At 34.8% G+C, this 21,131-nt stretch overlaps 3 protein-coding genes across 4 annotated transcripts in view; all 3 read right to left on the bottom strand.

Moving 5' to 3' along the window:
• LOC310720847 (uncharacterized protein) overlaps positions 1 to 21,131 on the bottom strand; it is a 273,241-nt gene that overhangs the window by 139,568 nt on the left and 112,542 nt on the right. The gene's annotated exons all lie outside the window — the stretch shown is intronic.
• LOC310720754 (myosin heavy chain, fast skeletal muscle-like) lies at positions 1,740 to 12,507 on the bottom strand (the record flags this gene model as incomplete). Of its 2 annotated transcripts, none has more annotated exons than XM_083531691.1 (39): positions 1,740 to 1,760; positions 1,859 to 1,990; positions 2,088 to 2,183; positions 2,268 to 2,372; positions 2,745 to 2,915; positions 3,095 to 3,220; positions 3,307 to 3,510; positions 3,611 to 3,919; positions 4,066 to 4,190; positions 4,294 to 4,459; positions 4,560 to 4,743; positions 4,816 to 5,012; positions 5,092 to 5,210; positions 5,397 to 5,523; positions 5,611 to 6,000; positions 6,134 to 6,224; positions 6,566 to 6,711; positions 6,801 to 6,977; positions 7,090 to 7,332; positions 7,433 to 7,688; positions 7,874 to 8,010; positions 8,116 to 8,239; positions 8,323 to 8,440; positions 8,641 to 8,728; positions 8,814 to 8,881; positions 8,977 to 9,277; positions 9,368 to 9,538; positions 9,645 to 9,794; positions 9,894 to 10,012; positions 10,108 to 10,246; positions 10,338 to 10,441; positions 10,635 to 10,733; positions 10,817 to 10,880; positions 11,014 to 11,106; positions 11,234 to 11,342; positions 11,431 to 11,458; positions 11,744 to 11,900; positions 12,057 to 12,200; positions 12,301 to 12,507. In XM_083531691.1, the coding sequence occupies 39 exons, from the start codon at positions 12,505 to 12,507 to the stop codon at positions 1,740 to 1,742; spliced, it is 5,805 nt and encodes a 1,934-aa protein (XP_083387817.1). The 2 variants fall into 2 exon arrangements, with proteins under 2 accessions (XP_083387817.1, XP_083387818.1); XM_083531692.1 differs by having other exon boundaries at positions 12,304 to 12,507.
• On the bottom strand, positions 17,217 to 21,033 carry hspb15 (heat shock protein, alpha-crystallin-related, b15). The gene is made up of 5 exons (XM_083532038.1): positions 19,592 to 21,033; positions 19,356 to 19,538; positions 18,225 to 19,210; positions 18,009 to 18,072; positions 17,217 to 17,804 (listed from the first exon to the last, which is right to left on the bottom strand). Exons 3-5 carry the CDS (start codon positions 18,574 to 18,576, stop codon positions 17,660 to 17,662), a joined length of 561 nt encoding a protein of 186 aa, XP_083388164.1. The 5' UTR covers positions 18,577 to 19,210; positions 19,356 to 19,538; positions 19,592 to 21,033; the 3' UTR covers positions 17,217 to 17,659.

Below are 21,131 nucleotides of genomic sequence, written 5' to 3'. Positions count from 1 at the left end.
AATGGAAAGCTGCAGGACCAGACAACCTGGCCTTGACTCTGGATAATCACTGGTTAACTAGTATTGTGCAAGAAATGAGAGTGGCACCTTCCCGAGTGGGATGGACACCCTCCCACAATGAAAGGCCAGCCTTAGTTGTAAGCTACATCACCATACCACATTAGGATGTGGCCAGAGCATATTATGTCATTGGATACTGCCTTCACCAATTTACACACTTTTATAATTTAACTCTTAGTAACCTCTGATAGTTGGAGGTGTATATAGATACAACTTTATTGTCATTGCATAGTACAGGCACATGTACAGCATGTAGTATATATACAACATGCTGTACATATGCTAAATATTTATCTGCACTATTTTTGCATGACTGCTACTTTTTGCACTTCTGGTAGATGCCAAACTGCATTTCATTGCTGTGTACCTGTACATACATACATATATAGATGCACATATATATATAATGTGTGTGCGCGTATATATATATATATATATATATATATATATATATATATATATATATATATATATATATATATATGAATAAACAAGTCATTAAATAAACGAATAAACAAGTATATTGTTAGTTTGTATGTGAAAGACTTCAAGAGAAACAAGAAGGGCAGACCTTCTTAGAGTATCCTAGAGAACCTATATTTGCCTAGAAATCTAAGCTAACCTGCTTTGTTTGGTGCCCTGGCTCCTGGTATAGACCTTACATTTGCTGCTGGTGCTTATAAGGGCCTTGCTAATCTTACGTGCCTCAAAAAAGAGTCATGTATAACCAGAGCTCTTTCAGGTTTCTCAGCAGGTGCTTCACTGAGGAAAGCAAAACTATCTGACATTCAGGGGATTGCTAATGCCACCTTCCAGACTTTCCCCTGGCATCCAAACTTTCCCCTGAAAAGACTCTACTGCTCTCACACTTATTGACCCTCTCTAGATTTTGCATGTGCTCCTCTAATTCTAGGATTTTCTCTGACTGACGGATAACTAACTGAGTGAAATTATTATCAACAGAGGGTGCAACAAAACTAAAAATTCCACACTCCACACACTGAACAAGCTAAATGCTTGCCTTATTATAGAAATTAAATATATGTAATACATACATTTATATATGTAAAACAAAACATGTCACAAGCCATGATTTGAATCACAGACCTCAGAAATGGGCATACATTTCGGAATCATCACAAATGTGTAGAGTAGATGCAGTTATCTCTTATTTAAATGCTGCTAAAAAGATGTATTGTCCTCATGTACAAAGGAGCTTCTATTTTTCTGCACCCATTATATTACTGAAAGAGTCTATATGTTGTCATTTTATTCAGGATGGCATGTGGGATGTCAATAATTTTGGAACCTTTTTTAGCAATGTTTGAGAATATTAATGAAAATCGATTATTATTAATGTTGGGTTACATTAAAACTATTGTTTCAACTAGTGTTTCATAGGCTTAAAGTGTTATTTAGTTTGTGTTTAGCTCATTTTCTGTTGTACATATCAGTAGTAGTACATTAAACATTAAACATGTCAGCTGTGACTTACCAGTTTAGTCTGTTGTTAATTATATTATTGTAAAATATATATTGCCACCTTATCACAACATGAATGCATAAGTATAACTGCTGTTAGAAATGTAAAAAAAATGAATAAAAATGAAACAAATTTAGTTTCTTAAAGCACTTCTTTATTTATTGTATCCACACAAAAAAAAAACATTAAGAAATGATTACTCTGCAGATTCTTTGCCCTGTGGAAAAAAAAAAAAAAAAAAAAAAAAAAAAAACAGGTTAATACAAATGCTAAAATGTTGACATTTTAACATTTTTATATTTAACAAAAAAGTACCTTTCCAGCATCACGGCTCTTAGCTCTGAGCTTGTTGACTTGAGACTCAGCAATGTCAGCACGCTCTTCAGCCTCCTCCAAATCATGCTGCACCTTTCTTAGCTTTGACATGTGAGCATTAGCTTGTTCCTCCTAAATACAAAGAATAAACAAATAGATGATATGCTACTTGATATTTAAGAAATTGATTTAGCTTCCTTAATAATATACTTGGCCAGATTTGTCTTACCGCTTCCTCAGACTGTCTCTTGTAAGCCTTAACTTTCAGCTGTAGTTTATCAACCAGATCTTGCAGCCTGGCTATGTTCTTTTTGTCCTCCTCTGTCTAAAGTATTACACAATTTTTTTATTATTAAACTTTATGATGTAAATAAAAGTGGTTTTATTATTTAGCACACTTTATACATACTTGGAAGGTGAGCTCTTTCACTCTCCTCTCATATTTGCGGACACCCTTAACAGCTTCAACTCCACGTCTCTGTTCAGCCTCAACTTCAGTCTCCAGCTCACGTACCTGAATTAAATTACAAATACATTTTTGATTCAATTCATTTGTATTTGTATAGCGCTTTTAACAATGAACATTGTCTCAAAGCAGCTTTACACAGATAATGTGGTGATAAAAAAATTCATATGTTCTTTATAAGTAAGTTTGTCTCTGATGAGCAAGCCGGTGGCAACTGTGGCAAGGAAAAACTCCCCGAGATGACATAAGGAAGAAACCTTGAAAGGAACCAGACTCAAGAGAGAATGTCCATTTATTGCAGATATTTTTTATACATTCCTATTAATGCAAATCGTGCTCTAAACCAAAAATGGGCCACTGAGATTATAAAAACTTGAAAAAACTGTTTTAGTTTTACAATATATTCTTAAAAAGACTCACCCTTGACTCTAGTTTCTGAAGTTGTTTCTTTCCTCCTTTCATGGCCAGATTCTCAGCCTCATCCAGGCGGTGCTGGAGGTCCTTGACTGTGACTTCCAGGTTTTTCTTCATCCTCTCTAGATGAGCACTAGTGTCCTGCTCCTTCTTCAACTCCTCAGCCATCATTGCAGCCTAATGTAAGGTTGAAGAATAATTTTAAGGAATAGCTTTAAAGCTGCTTTTTTGGTATTAGATCCATTATTAATGTGCATTGATAATGGACTTATAACTGAGTTGAATTAAATATTTTTTTCTTTTTTTACCTCTAGAGCTATTTAGCTAGATGTAATCTAAATTGTACCAATACACACATCAGTGATAGCTTTCTTGGCCTTCTCTTCTGCATTTCTTGCTTCCTGCACAGTATCATCAACCTCGCTCTGGATTTGAACAAGGTCAGTCTCAAGCTTCTTCTTCGTGTTCAGCAGACTTGTGTTCTGTAAAAAAAAAGTACAAATAACATTATTAACTTATTATTACATTATGATACACATAAAAACAAAATAAAGCTAGATTTTAATACCTGAGAATGCAGCAACCCAACACGCTCACTAGCATCAATTAGCTCCTGTTCAGCCACTTTGCGACCTCTCTCTGTCTGCTCAAGGGCAGCTCTGAGCTCCTCAATCTCAGCCAACATAAGAGTGTTTCTGCGTTCCACCATGGCCACTTGCTCCTTCATATCCTCTTGTCCTCTCAAAGCATCATCAAGGTGCAGTTGGGCATCCTGAAAGTAAATTATATACCATTTTTTATCTTTCATTTATAGATAATTGGATGCCTCTTGAGCCAGTATAATGCACTAAATTGTTAAAATTAGAAATCACCTTGAGTTGTCCCTGAACATTCCTCAATTGTTTCTGTGCCTCAGCAGCTTGACGATTGGCATGGCTAAGCTGAATTTCCATCTCATTGAGATCTCCCTCCATCTTCTTCTTAATTCTCAGAGCATCATTTCTGCTCCTAACCTCAGAATCCAGAGTACTCTGCATGGACTCAATCACCCTCTGGCTGTTTCTCTTGATTTGCTCAATCTCCTCATCTTTCTCAGCGAGCTTTCTGTCAATTTCACTTTTTACCTGGTTAAGCTCAAGCTGGACACGAAGAATCTTTGACTCCTCATGCTCAAGTGTGCCCTGTTAATAAAATAAAATTACATTAATTAGAAAAAATATAAGATATTTGGTTTATTGCAACTATCAGTGGCAAACTGGTGACAAGATATTTTAGTGAAATATTTAAGTGAAATCAACTGTCTTCATGTTTGCTATACTCTATATACCTCAGCCTCCTCCAGAGCGGTCTGGATCTCAGCCTTTTCAGTCTCAACTGCCTTCTTGGCCTTTTCCAGCTCATGAATGCTCTTTCCAGTCTCTCCAATTTGTTCAGTCAGGTCTGAGATTTCCTCTGTTGAAAGACAAAATTATGGAGCATAAAACTATAAACACTGACTGGTGCTTATAAAATCATGTTAAGTAATAAAATAATAAATCAAATTATTTTGACATACGCTGCAGATTCTTGTTCTCCCTCTTAAGTGTTTCAAGTTGATCAAGGGCTTCCTCATAGGAGTTCTTCATCTTGAACAGTTCAGTGCTAAGAGAGCGTGCCTCCTTCTGGGCCCCCTCCAGCTCAGCCTGACCCTCTTCATACTTCTGTTTCCATTCTGCCAGGACCTTTGGTATAGAACTTATTTTGTAAAACCTTATATTAACTCATCAAAGGTGAATTTGAAGATGCTCAATTAATTCTCAATTAATAAATTACACAGTTTACCTTATCAAAGTTCCTCTGCTTCTTGTCAAGGTTGGCAGCCAGGGCATTGGCTCTTTCCACATCAATCATAAGGTCCTCAACCTCACCCTGTAGTCTTTGCTTTGTCTTTTCCAGAGAACCACACTTGGAGTTCACAGCCTCAATTTGTTCCTCAGCTTCTTGCAAACGCTGCGCCAACTTCTTTCTGTTAAGCATTGAATTATGTTTAATGTATGATTTTGCTATTTTTTAACAATTATGAAAGTTTTGAACATACTTGGCTTCCTCAAGTTCCTCTGTGCGCTGAATAGCATCAGTTTCATATTTATTTCTCCACTGAGCCACTTCATTGTTGGCCTTGGACATTCCACGTTGTAATTCAGCCTTTGCCTCCTGCTCCTCCTCAAACTGCTCCCTGAGGAGATCACAGTCATGACGAGAAGACTGCAAACCATGCGCCAAGGCATTTTTTGCCTGTGAAGAAAAAAAGGAGTAATTAGAATAAATTCACATAATCTGTGACAGTTCTAGTAAAACTTCATTACATGCTTACCTTAACCTCCTCTTCCATCTGTCTCTTCAGCTCCTCAATTTGCTGAGTGAATGCCTGTTTGCCTCTGGTCAGCTGAGAAATCAAAGCTTCCTTCTCTTCCAATTGACGGGAAAACTCACCTGATTGATTTTAGATCAGATGTTAAACTGCAGCAAATCTTGTATTGAATGTGGTTTATTTTTTTTATGTCAATGTAACAAGTTATTTTACTGTTATATACTATATATGAAAGTTTATATATTGAGGAAAAATAACTTATAAATTAAGAAAGAACAACATCTTGCCAAATCGGGAAGTTTAATTACCATTTTCAGTTTGAAGTCTGGCTTTTTGAACACTGATGTCATTGACCTGGCGTGCATTCTCATCATTCTTGGTCTTGAGCTCACTCAGTTGGTCCTCAAGAGTACGGCACATCTTTTCAAGATTTGCCTAAAAAAAAGGTTTGTTCTATGAACATTGAACTGTGTACCTTGGAAATGATTAAATATTAAATGAACATGAAGCATCTTTTTTAACCTTGGCTTTAGCAACAGCTTCCATATTGCTGGAGAGATCATCAATCTCCATTTTGTATTCACTCTTTTCTTTCTCAAGTTTCTGCTTGACCCGCTGCAGGTTGTCAATTTGCTCTCCCAGCTCTGCAACACTGTCAGCCTGCTTTTTGCGGAGGGCAGCAGCAGTTGCTTCATGCTGCAGTGTGGCTTCTTCTAAATCACGGCGCAGCTTCTGGAACTCAGCCTCTCGCTTCTTGTTCATTTCAATCTGAGCTGCAGTTGCTCCACCCGCCTCCTCGAGCCTCTCACTGATCTCCTCAAGTTCCCTGGAGAGATCAGATCTTTGCTTCTCAACCTTGGCACGAGCAGCACGCTCAGCCTCAATTTCTTCCTCTAGCTCTTCAATGCGGGCCTTTTAATGTCAGAAAACCACATATATGCAACAATAAATACCATAAATAAGTAGAAGAAACTGAGTTAACTTTCTTTAAATAAGCACACTTCCCTTTTTACTCTATAAATTAAGAAACAAAACATTTTTATACCTGAAGCTCCTTGATCTTCTTCTGGTGCTGAGCACCAAGAGATTGCTCATCTTCAATCTTGCTAAGAAGCTGGCTTATTTCAAAGTCTTTCCTGAGATAATGAAACAATAGATTTGTGAGCAGTGAGCATTCCAGTTCATCCGAAGGTATTCAAAAGGTTTGAGTTTAAAGGTCTATATCAGGTAACTCAAGAACTTTAATCTATGTAAACTGAATCTTTCTGCAGCTTGTTTTGTGCACAAAGGTAATTGTCATGCTGGAACAGGTTTGGGTCTTCTAGTTCAAGCGAAAGGAAAAACTTAAAATGCTACTTTAAAAGATTAAAAATTGTGTGCCCTTAACTACATGATAACAGTTTGGGAAGAGACACATATGCCTGGAAAAGTCAAAATAATTTTTTTACTAAATAAATCCAATCTGCTGTATATTTACTTTTTCAGCTTTTCATCGGACTGCTGCTTATCATTCTCTAGGTCCATGATGGACTCCTGAGCCAGTTTTAAATCACCCTCAAGCTTTCTCTTTGCTCTCTCCAGATCCATGCGGAGTTTCTTCTCTTGCTCAAGAGATCCTTCCAGCTGTAAAAATACAGAATGTTTTTTTGTTTACCTTATGCAAAAATATCCTATGAGCAATTAATTTTAGAATTTTGTATCACGTTACTTACATCATCCACTTGCTGTTCAAGCTTAGTCTTGGATTTTGTCAGAGTGTTGACTTTATCCTCCTCTGCCTGAAGATCATCAAGGGTCTGCTGGTGTGCCTCTTGGAGGGCTTTCTTCTCTTTTGTGAGTTTGGCAATACTCTCATCTTGAGTGGTCATCTCCTCTGTGAGGTTCTTAACCTGCAGTTTTTAAAAACACAGATGTAGGAATTTCATTTTGTAGGAAATCATTTAATTTAAAAACACAGAAAGTAGTAACAATATTCTTAGTTTCTACAAACATAATTCAAACCTTATTTTCAGTGGCATGTTTCTCTTTTTCCACTTTAGCCAAGGTGAGCTCCAAGTCATCAATGTCCTTCTTTAGCTCAGAGCACTCATCCTCCAATTTCCTCTTTTTGGCAGTCAGTTCAGCATTGATCTCCTCCTCATCTTCCAGTCTCTCAGTTGTCTCTTTGAGTTTAGCTTCAAGCTGGATTTTGCTCTTAATCAGACCCTCACATCTCTCCTCAGCATCTGAGAGATTCTCAGTTTCCTATATTTATAGTGCAATTAATACAAATTTGATACATTGACAGTTGTAACTCATATAAGCTATTGTTAAATTAATGTCCAACTTAAATAAAATCTCTTACAGATGCAACTTGAAGCTGCAGGTCATTCTTCTCTTGAAGAAGTGCCACCATCTTTTCCTCAAGCTCCTTCTTTTTGGCCTCGGCTTTGGCAAGATCTTCCTTGCATTTCATAAAGTCTTCTTTCATGGTGGCCAGCTCCTTCTCAGTTTCAGCACTCTTCAGCAAGGGCTTGATCTTGTAGTAAACCTTCATCCATGGCCAATGTTTGACATTCATAAATGATCGGATGTTGTATTGGATGGTATCAATGGCTTCTCTGGAAAATAGAAATGATTCTTTCTCTTCAAAAAAAATCTCTTTGTTAAATGATTGCATGTGTCTTCACAGAAGTAACTGTGCCTATTTGTTTTGTTTTTTTTTAAGCGTAAAAGTGTTTCTCAAAACCATTAATTGTACAATTAATAGTTATTGTTAAAAGCTATAGATAATTTAACCACAGACCTCCTCTCCATCATCTTCACAAACTCTCTTCTCATGAGGAAACCACGACAAAGAGCCTGTGTCATTGTGACCAGAGAAGCCAGTTTCTCATCTCTCATTTCTTCAAGAGTACCCAGCAGACCAGCTTTGAAGAAGACCTGAATGAAATAACAGGATAGTATTGCTTAATTTGCAAAGTATTTTATATTTATGCAGAAAGAAAGAAGTAAGAACTCTTATTTTGACTATTTAAGTATATTCACCTTAGTGTGTCCAAATCTATACTGGTCATGGTCAATGTCGATGGATCCCAGAAGCTTTTCACAGGCCTTCTTGTTGTCAATAAACTGACCCTCTGGAATAACACTGGCATTCAGCACTTTGTATCTGTAAAATATAATGTATCATCTGAATATTATAAGACAAGAAACAAATAAACTTGATGCAATATTATCAAGGCTTTCTCTAACCTTTGCTTGAAGTCACCATAAAGAATTCTGCTGGGGAATCCCTTTCTGCAGATTCTAATACCCTCCAGCACACCGTTGCATCTTAGCTGGTGGATAACTAGAAAGTTCTCCATAAGACCTGCCAAAATTAATGTGATAAACCTTGCATGAAGTTATCAATTCACAATAATTGATTATTTGCTCAGCTCAAACCTGATTCAATGACATTGAATTTGGGGTAGTTCTGGTACCATAATCATGGCATCATAATATAAACAAATATTTTTATTTGCTTATCATGCCAGTTTTAACTTTTAGAAATTAGGTTTCAAACTTTACCTGGAGTCTTAGATTCATTGGGAATCAGGCAACGCACAAAGTGAGGATGGGTGCTCCTCAAGTTGGTCATCAGCTTGCCCAAGTTCTCCTATGAATTAAACAAATTATTGTTACTCATAATTAAAATTGTAAAAAAATGGATTTGATCATAACAAACTACAAGTGTAACAAACCCTGAACTGTGAGGACACAGTCTGCATGGAACCACCCTTCTTCTTGCCTCCCTTTTTGCCACCAGTCTCTGTGCATATTAAATTATGAACAAAATTAAATTTTTTAGGCAATCATCTAAGTAGTGTATGTATAGTTTTTAAGTAAATGTAAAAAAAAAAATACCCTCTACAACAGGTGGGTAGAATGTAGAAAGCAGTTTGACAGGAGACTTCTGATACAGCTGCACAACAGACTCATTCAATGGGTCCTTGTTCTTATCCAGCCATCCACTGATGTTGTAGTCCACAGTTCCAGCATAGTGAACCAGAGAGAAGTGGGCCTCAGCTTTGCCTTTAGCAGGTCTGGGTTTCTGAAAAGCGTTGCACTTGCCAAGATGCTGGTCATACAGCTTGTTCTTGAAGCTGGTGTCTGTAGCCTTGGGGAACATGCACTCTTCTTCAAGGATGGAGAAGATACCCATGGGCTATTAAATGACAAAAATAAAATAAAAATTATGTTTAACATTGTATCGTGAATTAAATACCAAGGATAATGACCAAAATGGAAACCATACCTTCTCAATAAGTTCAATGCAAGCAGCCAAGTCCATGCCAAAGTCAATGAACTCCCAAATAATGCCCTCCTTCTTGTACTCCTCTTGTTCCAGGACAAACATGTGGTGATTAAAGAACTGTTGCAGTTTCTCATTGGTGAAGTTGATGCACAGCTGCTCCATGCTGTTGAACTGTAAAAATGAAAGAGAACACACTGTAGGTATTAAGGATTCACACAAAATTAAGTTATGTGGAAAAAAAATTCCATAAACATAATTTAAAAAACATATGACGTACATCAAAAATTTCAAATCCAGCGATGTCAAGCACACCGATGAAGAACTGTCTGGCTTGTTTGGTGTCCAACATCTGGTTGATACGTATGACCATCCACAAGAACATTCTTTCATAGATGGATTTGGCCAGTGCACTCACAGAGTTATACACCTTAAAGTACAAATTGTTCATCAGTTTTGTTTTGCTTTCTTTTACTCTCTCTTTTGCATGCTATAATAAAAAAGCGTTTTAATACTTTCAATCACATACCTGTGGGACAGTTTGACCCTTCGTCACATATTCATTTCCAACCTTTACTCTGGGGTAGCACAATGCCTTCAGCATATCCGCTGAGTTCAAACCCAAAAGGTATGCCACTTTGTCAGCCTCTGTAAGGTAAAGTATGCCAAGGATGTTTTGAATCACAGCACCATAGTTTTCATGCATGAGACAATAAATGGAACTGAATGAGGGTCAGCCTTACCCTCTGTGCCATCAGGTTCAGCCTGTTCTTCACGCTGCTTCTGCTTGAACTTCATATTTCCGTGATGAAGAACAGCACCAGTAAACTTGTAGATGCTTAGTTTCTCTTCAGCACTGAAGCCTAGGATGTCAATAGCAGTCTGTAAAATAATGACAGTAGTTTCAGTCTTAAAGAATCATAAAGAATCATAAAATATTACAGGATAAGACCTCTCAGCAAGAATTTCTTACATCTGTGGCAATGAGCTCTTCCCTATCATTAATACTTGGCACTGTGATTTGACCCTGACTGCACATGGGGAAGTCGTAAGGGTTGGTGGAGATGAGCGTCATTTCTATGGAAAAAGCAAGTTATTAAAACAGATTTATACACACACACACACACACACACACACACACACACACACACACACACACACACACACACACACACACACACATATATATATATATATATATATATATATATATATATATATATATATATATATATATATATATATATATATATACACAGAATTGTCTTACCAATCAGCTCAGGCTTTTCATTTGTCATCATCTGGTAAAAGATATGATATCCTCTTTCATCAGAAAGCTGAAATGTTACTCTAGACTTCTCCAGCAGATCTGTTACGAATTTGTGCCAATTTAGTTTACACAAATTACACTAACAGAAATACGATCAATAATATATTAATTACTCAACTCACATGTCTCAATGTCAGCACTAGAGAGTTTGCCAGATGTGCCAAAGTGAATTCTGATAAATTTACCCTGGTTCAGTAAAACAAATGCTTTTATGTCAGACAAAATGAATCAGACATTCAGCATCAGAAGTTATAAACTATTATGAACATCACAGTGTATAGTTGTGCAGATATAATGTATAGAGTTAAATAGAACTTACAAAACGAGAAGAGTTGTCATTTCTCACAGTCTTAGCATTACCATAGGCCTCAAGAAGAGGATTGGCTGCAATGATCTGATCTTCAAGAGATCCCTGCCACACATCAATAGATTGTTTTGATTTTGTAGGATGTATTTATATTGACATTAATGACCTTCAGTAGACAAAGAAAAGAATATACCCCCCAAAAGCCCCAAACAGAAAAAAGATCAGTTCTTACCTGCATTTTGCTAGCGCTCTCCTTCTTCTTGTCACTCTGCATTGCAACTGTTGCAAAGTACTGGATGACACGTTTAGTGTTCACAGTCTTTCCAGCACCAGATTCTCCACTGGTGTATATTAAGGAAGAAAAAAAAACAATTAATGCTAAAAAATTAAGAATTATAATTATTTCTATAAATGCACAGGTATACTTACGTAATCAGGACAGACTGATTCTCCCTATCTGTGAGATGAAAATAAAATAATAAATGTATTATTTATAAATAATAATAATATTATTAATAATATATAATATAATAATATATATTATTATTATATTATGAAATAATATTAAATATATAAAATTGTTTATCTATATTTTCTATATTAAATAAAATTTTTGTAATCTCATAAATATTTTAAAACTTTGTAATAAATGCTAAATAATCAGTTTTAATAATAATCAATATTAGTATTATTTATAATAATAATAATAATAATAATAATAATAATAATAATAATATCTTACCAGTGAGCATAAACTGATAGGCATTGTCAGAAACAGAGAAAATGTGAGGTGGGGCTTCCATGCGCTTTTTGCCTCTGTAAGCAGCCACTACTTCTGCATCATACACTGGGAGCCACTTGTAGGGGTTCACAGTAGCACAGAACAGTCCAGAGTAGGTCTGAAATAAATATGGACAGGGAGGATTGTATACAGGATTTTCTGTGATGCAACCATATCAAGAAAGCAGCTCTTTGAAATATATTGTAAGGAAGAAATAATCACTTTTGCTACTAGATGGTGTAGTTACTATGTGCATGTATTACTAATAACTTACATAGATCATCCATGCTGCATAACGCTCTTTGAGGTTATACAGCACAGAGGCTTCATTGAGGTGGGTCATCATAGCCATGTCCTCAATCTTATCAAATTTTGGAGGGTTCATGGGGAAGACATCATCCTCTTTAACTGTTCTTGTCTATAAGTGATTGGAATAATGCATAATAATTGTGAATGACACATATAAATACATATAAATTGTATGAAGTTGTAATGGTCATTTAATCATTAATTCTCACCTCTTTGTTATTAAGCAATTCAACAGTGACTTTGCCACCATCTCTGCTCTTGATTGTAGCCTTAAGGTACAGCTCTTTATCATCAGTTACATAGCAAGCTGCCTTTGCATCAAAAGGCTTGTTTTGAGCCTCAATTCTCTCCTTCTCTGGTTTACGGAGGTAAATGGCAGCTTTGCCGAAAACGGCCATTTCGGCGTCTGTGCTCATTGTGGCAGTTCACTTCATGAAATATATCAAATCAGTTGAAAAAAAAAAACACCTTTTAATAAAATTGTAAATGCACTGCTTTTATAGCAAGCATTAACTTTAACATCTTAAAGTTAATTAACATTAACCAAACCTTTCATATCCTAGAAATACCAAAAGAGTTTTAGTATTTGTTTTAATACATTATGAATTATACGTATCTAACTATGGAATGTTGCGAGATATTTTGCATTCTTTTTTCAGAATTACTCAGAGAACATTTTTGTTCTTAGTTCTTAATTTACCTCTCACAGCTCCCAAAGGTGAATAATTGTTAACAAACCTGTAAAATACAAAGAATTTTTTTTTTTAAAAACATCAATAAAATTAGTTGTTCACTTATTCTATATCCATAACTGTTTTAGGTTTTTTAATTTATTTTAGATCAGATTTTCTTGTTGCTTTTCATTGAGGCACATATTTAGACAAAACTCATTATGTTTAATCAAACATGCCCACAGGTTTTACACAAATTTGTGGTATCCATGCCAAAATTCTGAAATTCATTAAAATATAGATTTGAAAACTAAAAATTGATTTTTTTTACTCAAGTTGCTTATTATAAGTTATCGTTAAACATTTGTAATTCAATAATTGTATTATTTGACAAAATAATAGAACCATTTTCATTGGTCACAGTCACTATACAAATCACTATTTCTTTTTAATTTGTAGCAGTATAAAGCACCTATTAATTAAATATTTAAATGTATTAATTTTAGGCTATTTGAGGGTAATTTACAGTGTATAATAATAAGGGTAAACTAATATAATCATTTAATTTTGAGTAAATAAAAGAGCATCTCACCACACTCAAGGACTTGACTGGTCTTCACTACAGTCTCTCTGTGAGACAGACAGCTGCTTATATTGGAATGGATTTGCCAGCCAAGCAAAAGTTATATATGGCCAAGACACATTATGGCTTACTCAAAAAACATAATATACTAACATAAGAACTTTGTATGCACACATTTTATATATATATATATATATATATATATATATATATATATATATATATATATATATATATATATATATATATATATATTCAAATTATATATATATATATATATATATATATATATATATATATATATATATATATATATATATATATATTATTATATACAGATTCAAATTATTAATTGCATATATATATATATATATATATATATATATATGCAATTAATAATTTGAATCTGAATTTGAATTTGTTCACCTACATTTCATAGTCATTTATTTAAAGAAGCTGATTTGTGTTTGTTGTGTATCTTTTAACTACCACAAATATTTGCAAATTGGCTTCTTATCAAATATGACAATATCACCATCTGCTTAAATACTTTATCAGAATACTTGAGAGCTTTCAGCATTAATTAATTGAATGCTAAGTAAAATGTAAGAGATTTTGATTAATTTGTCTGTACGTTCAATACATTATATGTGATTATTTTTTAACTGTTTCATTTCCTAGGAGCGTTTTCCTATTACTTAAATAGTCATATGTCGCAATGTTGACAGACTATAGCTTCAGATATTATGGGTGCTGTAAATCTTTTGATTATGTCTCTTGGTTATTCCATATATGGCGGAGTAAGGCATCCTGCAGCTGAAAGCATTCTAAGTATTTCACAACCCTCTCTTTCCACAACTGTCCTTCTCATGTAACTGAAGAGGGTCCTGGCTTTATTTTTGGCAACAGTATATCCATACAGTATATTTAACAATATAAAGATATTCAAATTTAATTCATTAAGAAACGTGTTCAATATGCACTGATTTTTTTAAAAAATACTTAGATTTCAAAGAAACTTAATGTCTCAAGTAAGTAAAGTAATTACTATACAATAACTACTTACTATAGACAGAGCCACTCCTCACATATGGACATGGATAGATTTAGCTTCCAGGGAGTGTATATGTTAATATATATTAGGTGGTAAAGTGTGTGTGTGTGTGTGTGTGTGTGTGTGTGTGTGTGTGTGTGTGTGTGTGTGTGTGTGTGTATGTATGTATGTATGTATGTATATGTATATATATATATATATATATATATATATATATATATATATATATATATATATATATATATATATATATATATATATAAATTGACTGTATAAGACTGTAGAGAGGACATTACTCATATTCACATACTCTGGTGCTCATGGTATCTCTCGCTCTTTGGAGTTTTGTATTGGTTTTTTTTTGTTTTTTAATCCCATCTTAGGGAGTTTTTTTTTTTGCCACAGTTGCTCCTTGCGGATTAATACACATAATTCACTTATATTAATTATTATTAATTTGTTATTCTAGAATTCTTACGTTCTGTAAAGATGATGTCCAAATGTCTAATGTCCAAATGTCCAACTTTATCTAGAACATCTAGTATAGATTTTTGTTTTAAAATTGATTCAATTCAATGGAATTTGGGTCATTTCGAAAAATAAATAAATAAATTAAACAGTATACTTACTTGCATAGTTCCCTGGTGGTCTAGTGGTTAGGATGCAGCGCTCTCACTGCTGCGGCCCGGGTTCCATTCCCGGTCAGGGAACCAACCCCAGCCACTCTTAGCGCCGGTCCCAAACCCGGATAAATTGGGAGGGTTTGCGTTAGGAAGGGCATCCAGCGTAAAAACATGTGCCAAATCAAACATGCGGATCATGAATACGGACGATCCGCTGTGGCGACCCCTAACGGGAGAACTCGAAAGAAAGTACTTACTTGCATTGTTACTCATTAATGTATTATTATTATTATTATTATTATTATTATTATTATTATTATTATTATTATTGCTGTTTTCAGATTTTGGAGATTTCTTTTTTATATTCTATTGCATTTTGTTGAAACATAGTGTGCTCAACTCCTCAAAACATAGTTCTATTTCCTGATAATGATAAAGTATGTGTGTAAAGTAAAATCTGCAGCCGATGTGTCTGATCATCCTGATATGGTGGTTAAAATGTTGGAGAATTTGAGTTTCAGGGGCACAACAAGCCACATAAGCATTTTGGTTTAACCAAACTGGTTTGACCAGTTGGGGTCTCAAGCTAGTAGATAAGCAGTGCTTTTGGGGAAATATGAAAGTCTATCTGAAGATCTATCCATCCCTTTACATTTAAATATGTACTAATACAAACTACTGAACTATTATTAATTACTAACTAAATGATCCGGAAATATGCAATTGGTCAGGTTTGTGAATTTTTGTGAGGACTTCACCAAAGGACATCTACTTTCTCTAAAGCCAGACAATAGGTAATGTGTAATTATGTATACCATAAAGGTTTTTTTTTACACGCAAGCTAACACGCGCACTCACTTACCCAACAGTGTTACTAAACTGCTACAAATCTGAATTCAAACACAAACTCAATACTAATTTCATATTTTATAGTATTATTTTATTATAACGACATTAAACTGTTCACATGCTGATCTAGTTGATTGCTGTTTTGCACAACATTGTGTTTACACTCTTGTTTACAGTTCTCTTTCGCACATTGTACTGTATAACATATTATACAGTAGGTTTACTGGCGGCTCTATTTTGTTTTTTTGTGTAGATACACAAATGTTGTTATGACAATAAAAGCTTCTTGACTTGCAAAAAAAATTTTTTTCATTCAGTATTTTATTGTTTAAAGTAACATCTTAGTGAAATTTATAAGCTGTAAATAAAATGTGGCAATGGTCATATTTAAACTAGATTTAGTGAAGAGTAAACTTGGAGATATTCATAGTGTTCTGTCTTTGTGTTCACAACAATGAATGTTAATTAAACAACAGTATGAGAAGCTTTTATTGTGGTTGCTGTAAATCAACTGTAAATTGTATCGGCATTAAAGATCATTTTATTCGGTTACATGAATCTTAGATCTTTTACTAAATACCATTGCATGTGTTAAATGCCAAATCCAATGCTAAGCTTGGATAAATCCTGACCTCTGCTGGTCAATATTATCATATAATGCAAAAAAAATTTGACCAAAACCTGGCGGGTAGATGGGGAAACATCTACCCGCCAGGTTTTGGTCAAATGTTTTTTTCATTATTTATACGGGGTGTCGTACAAGACTTTATAACATTGTTCACTTAGCAAAGTTCAGCAAAGCAAAGCTTAACCTTTTTTATCTTTTTATTTTTTATTTATTGTTAAGCTTGACTTCATGCATATACAAATTCAGCATGCTGAAAACATACATCTATATATATATAAAGCTCAAATACCACTGACTGACTCACTCACTCATCACGAAATCTCAAAAACTACTGAACGGATTGCAATGAAATTTGGAACATACCTTCCTCTTGGGTCTTAGGTGCTCACTAAGAAAGGGTTTTGAAAAATTCGCCCTGGATGGCGGCTAACTCGTGAAAAACGCGATTTCTCACGCATTGTACATTCTTCGAAATTACCTTAAGGATCCTAATGAAACTTAGTACATTGTTTCTTATTAGATGTTAGATGCACGCTAAAAATTATTTTCAAAGTAGTTTGCCCTGTATCGGTACTACAAAGGGGTAGTATGTTATTTGTTGACGTTACGTTCTGATCTCTGATCATCCAGTCCTGCTCAGTGCTTACTGCTTATTGCCATATTGCTTAGCATTCTGCCTTCCGTAGCGAAGCACGGGTACTTTCAGCTAGTACTACATAAAACATACTACATAAATGTAGTTGAACAGAGTATGCCGCAGCTATTACCTGTCCATCAAAGTATATATCAGTCAGTGGTTATGACTGAGAGCAAAATGCAAAAAGCACAATACAGTGATAATGTGCAAATAAATCTGCAAATCACACTTGTAATCAAATTTTATTTGAAATAAAAAAAACAAAGTTAGCATTAATAAACAATTAAATAACATTAATATTTAACTCTTTTAAAAGTAGTCTTCTACAAGGAACTGTGACATTTATAAATGCATTGAATTTGCACAACAGCTATTAGAGCTTAAATCTAAACAGCTAATTCAACAACTACTGATAGCGATAAATTAAAACTGTAAAAAATGCTTTGTAAGTAGCGAAAATAAAGGTTATATGAAGTGGAATTTACACAGTAAACTCCCAAAGTAAAAGCCATACATGGCAAACCTAACGTTTTTCTTTCAAGTGTGTTGGCACAACAATCTCTGTGGGACATCTGGTGGAAGAAACAGCAACAGGTATCTCAACTAAGAGAACACCTTCTGGAGAAAGCGAAGAGCATATCTTTTGAAGATCAACTTCTGCAGGCAGCCTGTTGCATGAAAAGCTAGTTAATGAAGCTATGATCCTGGAAAACTAAATAATGTAAGCTCTATAAAGTTACATTACTTGTTACATTTTTAAATGCCATATATTTTTATTATTGTTGTTCCCTGTCACCAGTACAGTGCAGAAATGGGGAAAACCCAGGCACCATCAAGAAATAATTTCATATGGAATATATACTTAGTCTTACTTATACTTCCTTGTAAATCTCTTGGAAATGGTCCCATGGTCATTATGTTTTTCCTTGTGTTCTCCTTTAAATATAAATTTAATATAAACATACATTCTAAAATATTCTAAATATTGTTAAATTAATTAATTGAAGAACAGTTCAAACATCAAACATATTTAAATGTATTACAAATCTTTCAGGATTTCTTGAAAAGGTAAAAAGAACATGACATACCTGCAATTTCTAAGTAGCAATCATTGATTTTTACACCAATTTCCTCTGGACAAAAATTGCTGACATCTAAAGATATTCTCCAGGTTTTACTGTCACATTTGACATGTGAAAAACATTCTTCTCCATCTGTAGGTGAAGGCAAGATTTCTGGACAAACAGGGGTTACTAAAGGAGATGACAAATATCCAGCCCAGGAAGAGGTCTCCAGTGTTTTCTTTGCTTTGTTTAACCAACTATTGCCATCTGTTTCAAGAAGAAATGGTGCTCCCATGCACTGATCTAAAATGCTTGACTTCGGCCAGTCCTGGAGAGAATTCCAGCCACCGTTGCGATTGAATAGAGGACGAGGCATTTTACAATCAACCACACAAATCTGTTGTTTTAAATAGATTGTACAATAAACCTAGCTCTATAGCGCAAACTTAATATAATGCTTTAATACGATTAAACCCTTGTAAATACTTTATTCAATAACATGCTTCTTTTATACTATGGCTGTCTGTTCTGCCCTCTCAAATCCCAAGCAACAACAAGAGTGAGGTAAAGCTTTCACTATGATGCTACAGTCTGACATACCCACAGCAATGCAATTCACCCCATATTAATAGCTTTGAAGGGATAATGGCAAATTCTTGGCAGATGACAATAGGTACACTGGTGATGCTGTTCTCTCAGTGGTTTTTGTAATCAAGTCACATCTTAGTGCTCTTTACCTCACTGTAGTAACTGCATGCTTCCCTTTTAGCTTCAACTGCCATTTGTTGCAAATAGCTCAAGCAGAATTGCAAAAAAGCTTTTTTTTTAACAAGATAACAAAGCAATACAATTAAGGACAGTGTTTATTAAATTTTTATAACAGCAGCTCTGACAACACAATCAGGCAAAGCATGGTATTTATATTACTACACTCATTCCAATATATTAACAGCTTACTTAGTCTTGGATAGCAGTCTAAGACAAATGAATAAACAGAGCTTTTAAAAGTGCTGTTTGACAGAGCAATTTTTGTACATTGTATTTTTTTCTGTAATAATGAAATCACCAAAGAATGAAAAAAAAAAATTTATACAGGGCCATGTAGTTTTGGATTTTGTTTTCCCTCAATAAAAAAAACCCTCTTTATTTAAAAACTGCATGTTGAAACATTGCAAGTTTGACAAACATTGTCATTCACACCACTGTAGGTGCATCTCAAATAAATTAGTGGAAATGTTTATTTCAGTAATTTAACTAAAATTGTGAAACTCGTATAAAATAAATTCAATGCACACAGACTGAATTAGTCTTTGGTTCTTTAAATTGTGATGATTTTGGCTCACGTAACAAAAACCCACCAATTCGCTCTCAAAACATTTGAATATGGTAACATGCCAATTAGCTAATCAATTCAAAACAGGTTTCAAAACAATTCAAAACAAAAGGTTTCCTGAGCCTTCAAAATGGTCTCTCAGTTTGGATCACTAGGCTACACAATCATGGGGAAAACTGCTGATCTGACAGTTGTGCAGAAGAAAATCATTGACGTAAGGATAAGCCAAGAACATTCATTGCCAATGAAGCTGGCTGGTCACAGAGTGCTGTATCCAAGCATGTTAACAGAAAGTTGCCTTGAGAGGCTTGTCAAGCAAAATCGATTCAAGAACTTGGGTGAACTTCACAAAGAATGGCCTGAGGCCGAGGTCAAGGCACCAATAGCCACCACACACAGATGAGTCAGGGAATTTGGCTACAGTTGTGGTATTTCTCTTGTTAAGCTACTCCTGAACCACAGACAATGTCAGAGGCATCTTACCTGGGCTAAAGAGAATAAGAACTGTTGCCCATTGGTCCAAGTCCTCTTTTCAGATGAAAGCAATTGAGAGTTTTATATTTCATTTGAAATCCAAGGTCCTAGAATCTGGAGGAAGGGTGGAGTCAAGTCAATTTTTAGAATCAAGGTGAATGGTGTGCAATTATCCCTGATGAGCAAGCCATGGCGTCTGTGGCAAGGACAAACTACCTTAGATGTTAGTTAAGGAAGAATCCTGACTCAAAAAGGTAACCCATCCTCATTTGGGTGACCTCAAGAGTGTGATTATAAATCTTTTAACAATGCAGAACACTGGAGAGTGAGAACTAACAAACACTGAAATGTAAGATTGAGTAATGTTCTTTCTACAGTCTTTTACAGTCATTTGTGGTTTTAAAACTAGGAGCTACTAAGCAACTCATAAAATAGCTCAACATTTGCAATCATTATAGCTCCAAGAAGCTCATAACACTGGACTTCAAACAACTTGGGCTAAGTTTCCACAGTCTGTGATGATTTGGGATGCAATGTCATCTGCTGGTGTTGGTCCACTTTTTTTTTTTTTTTTTTTTTTAAACCAGTCACTGCACCAGTTTACCAAGAGATTTTAGAGCACTTCATGCTTGCTTCTGCTGAACAGAATTTGGTTGGTTAAATTGACCATGGTGTTGGTGCGCTTGACTGGCCAGCAAATTTACCAGACCTGAACCCTATAGAGAATCTATGGGGTATTATAAAAAGGAAAATGAGAAACACAAGACCAAAAAAATGCAGATGAGCTGAAGGCCACGGTCAAAGAAACCTGGGCTTTCATGCCACCTAAGCAGTGCCACAGACTGCTCACCTCCATGCTACGCCAAACTGAGGCAGTAATTAAAGCAAAAGGAGCCCCTATTAAGTACATATACAGTAAATCAACATACTTTCCAGAAGGCTAAAAATTTACTAAAATTAATTTATTGGTCTTAAGTATTAATTTTTTTAGATGTGAATTGTTGGGTTTTTGTTAAATGCAAGTCATTTTTTCTACAATATTTTTATTTAATGAGCTGCAATAAAAGGTGCGTGTATCTACACCCAATTTCAGACGTTATTTTATTATTATACTACACACCACA

The sequence above is a fragment of the Silurus aristotelis genome (genome assembly GCF_946808225.1).
Source record: "Silurus aristotelis genome assembly, chromosome: 26".
Classification (NCBI taxonomy): Eukaryota; Metazoa; Chordata; class Actinopteri; order Siluriformes; family Siluridae; genus Silurus; species Silurus aristotelis.
Note: the sequence above shows the minus strand (reverse complement) of the source record. Positions and strands in the feature narration are given on the sequence as shown.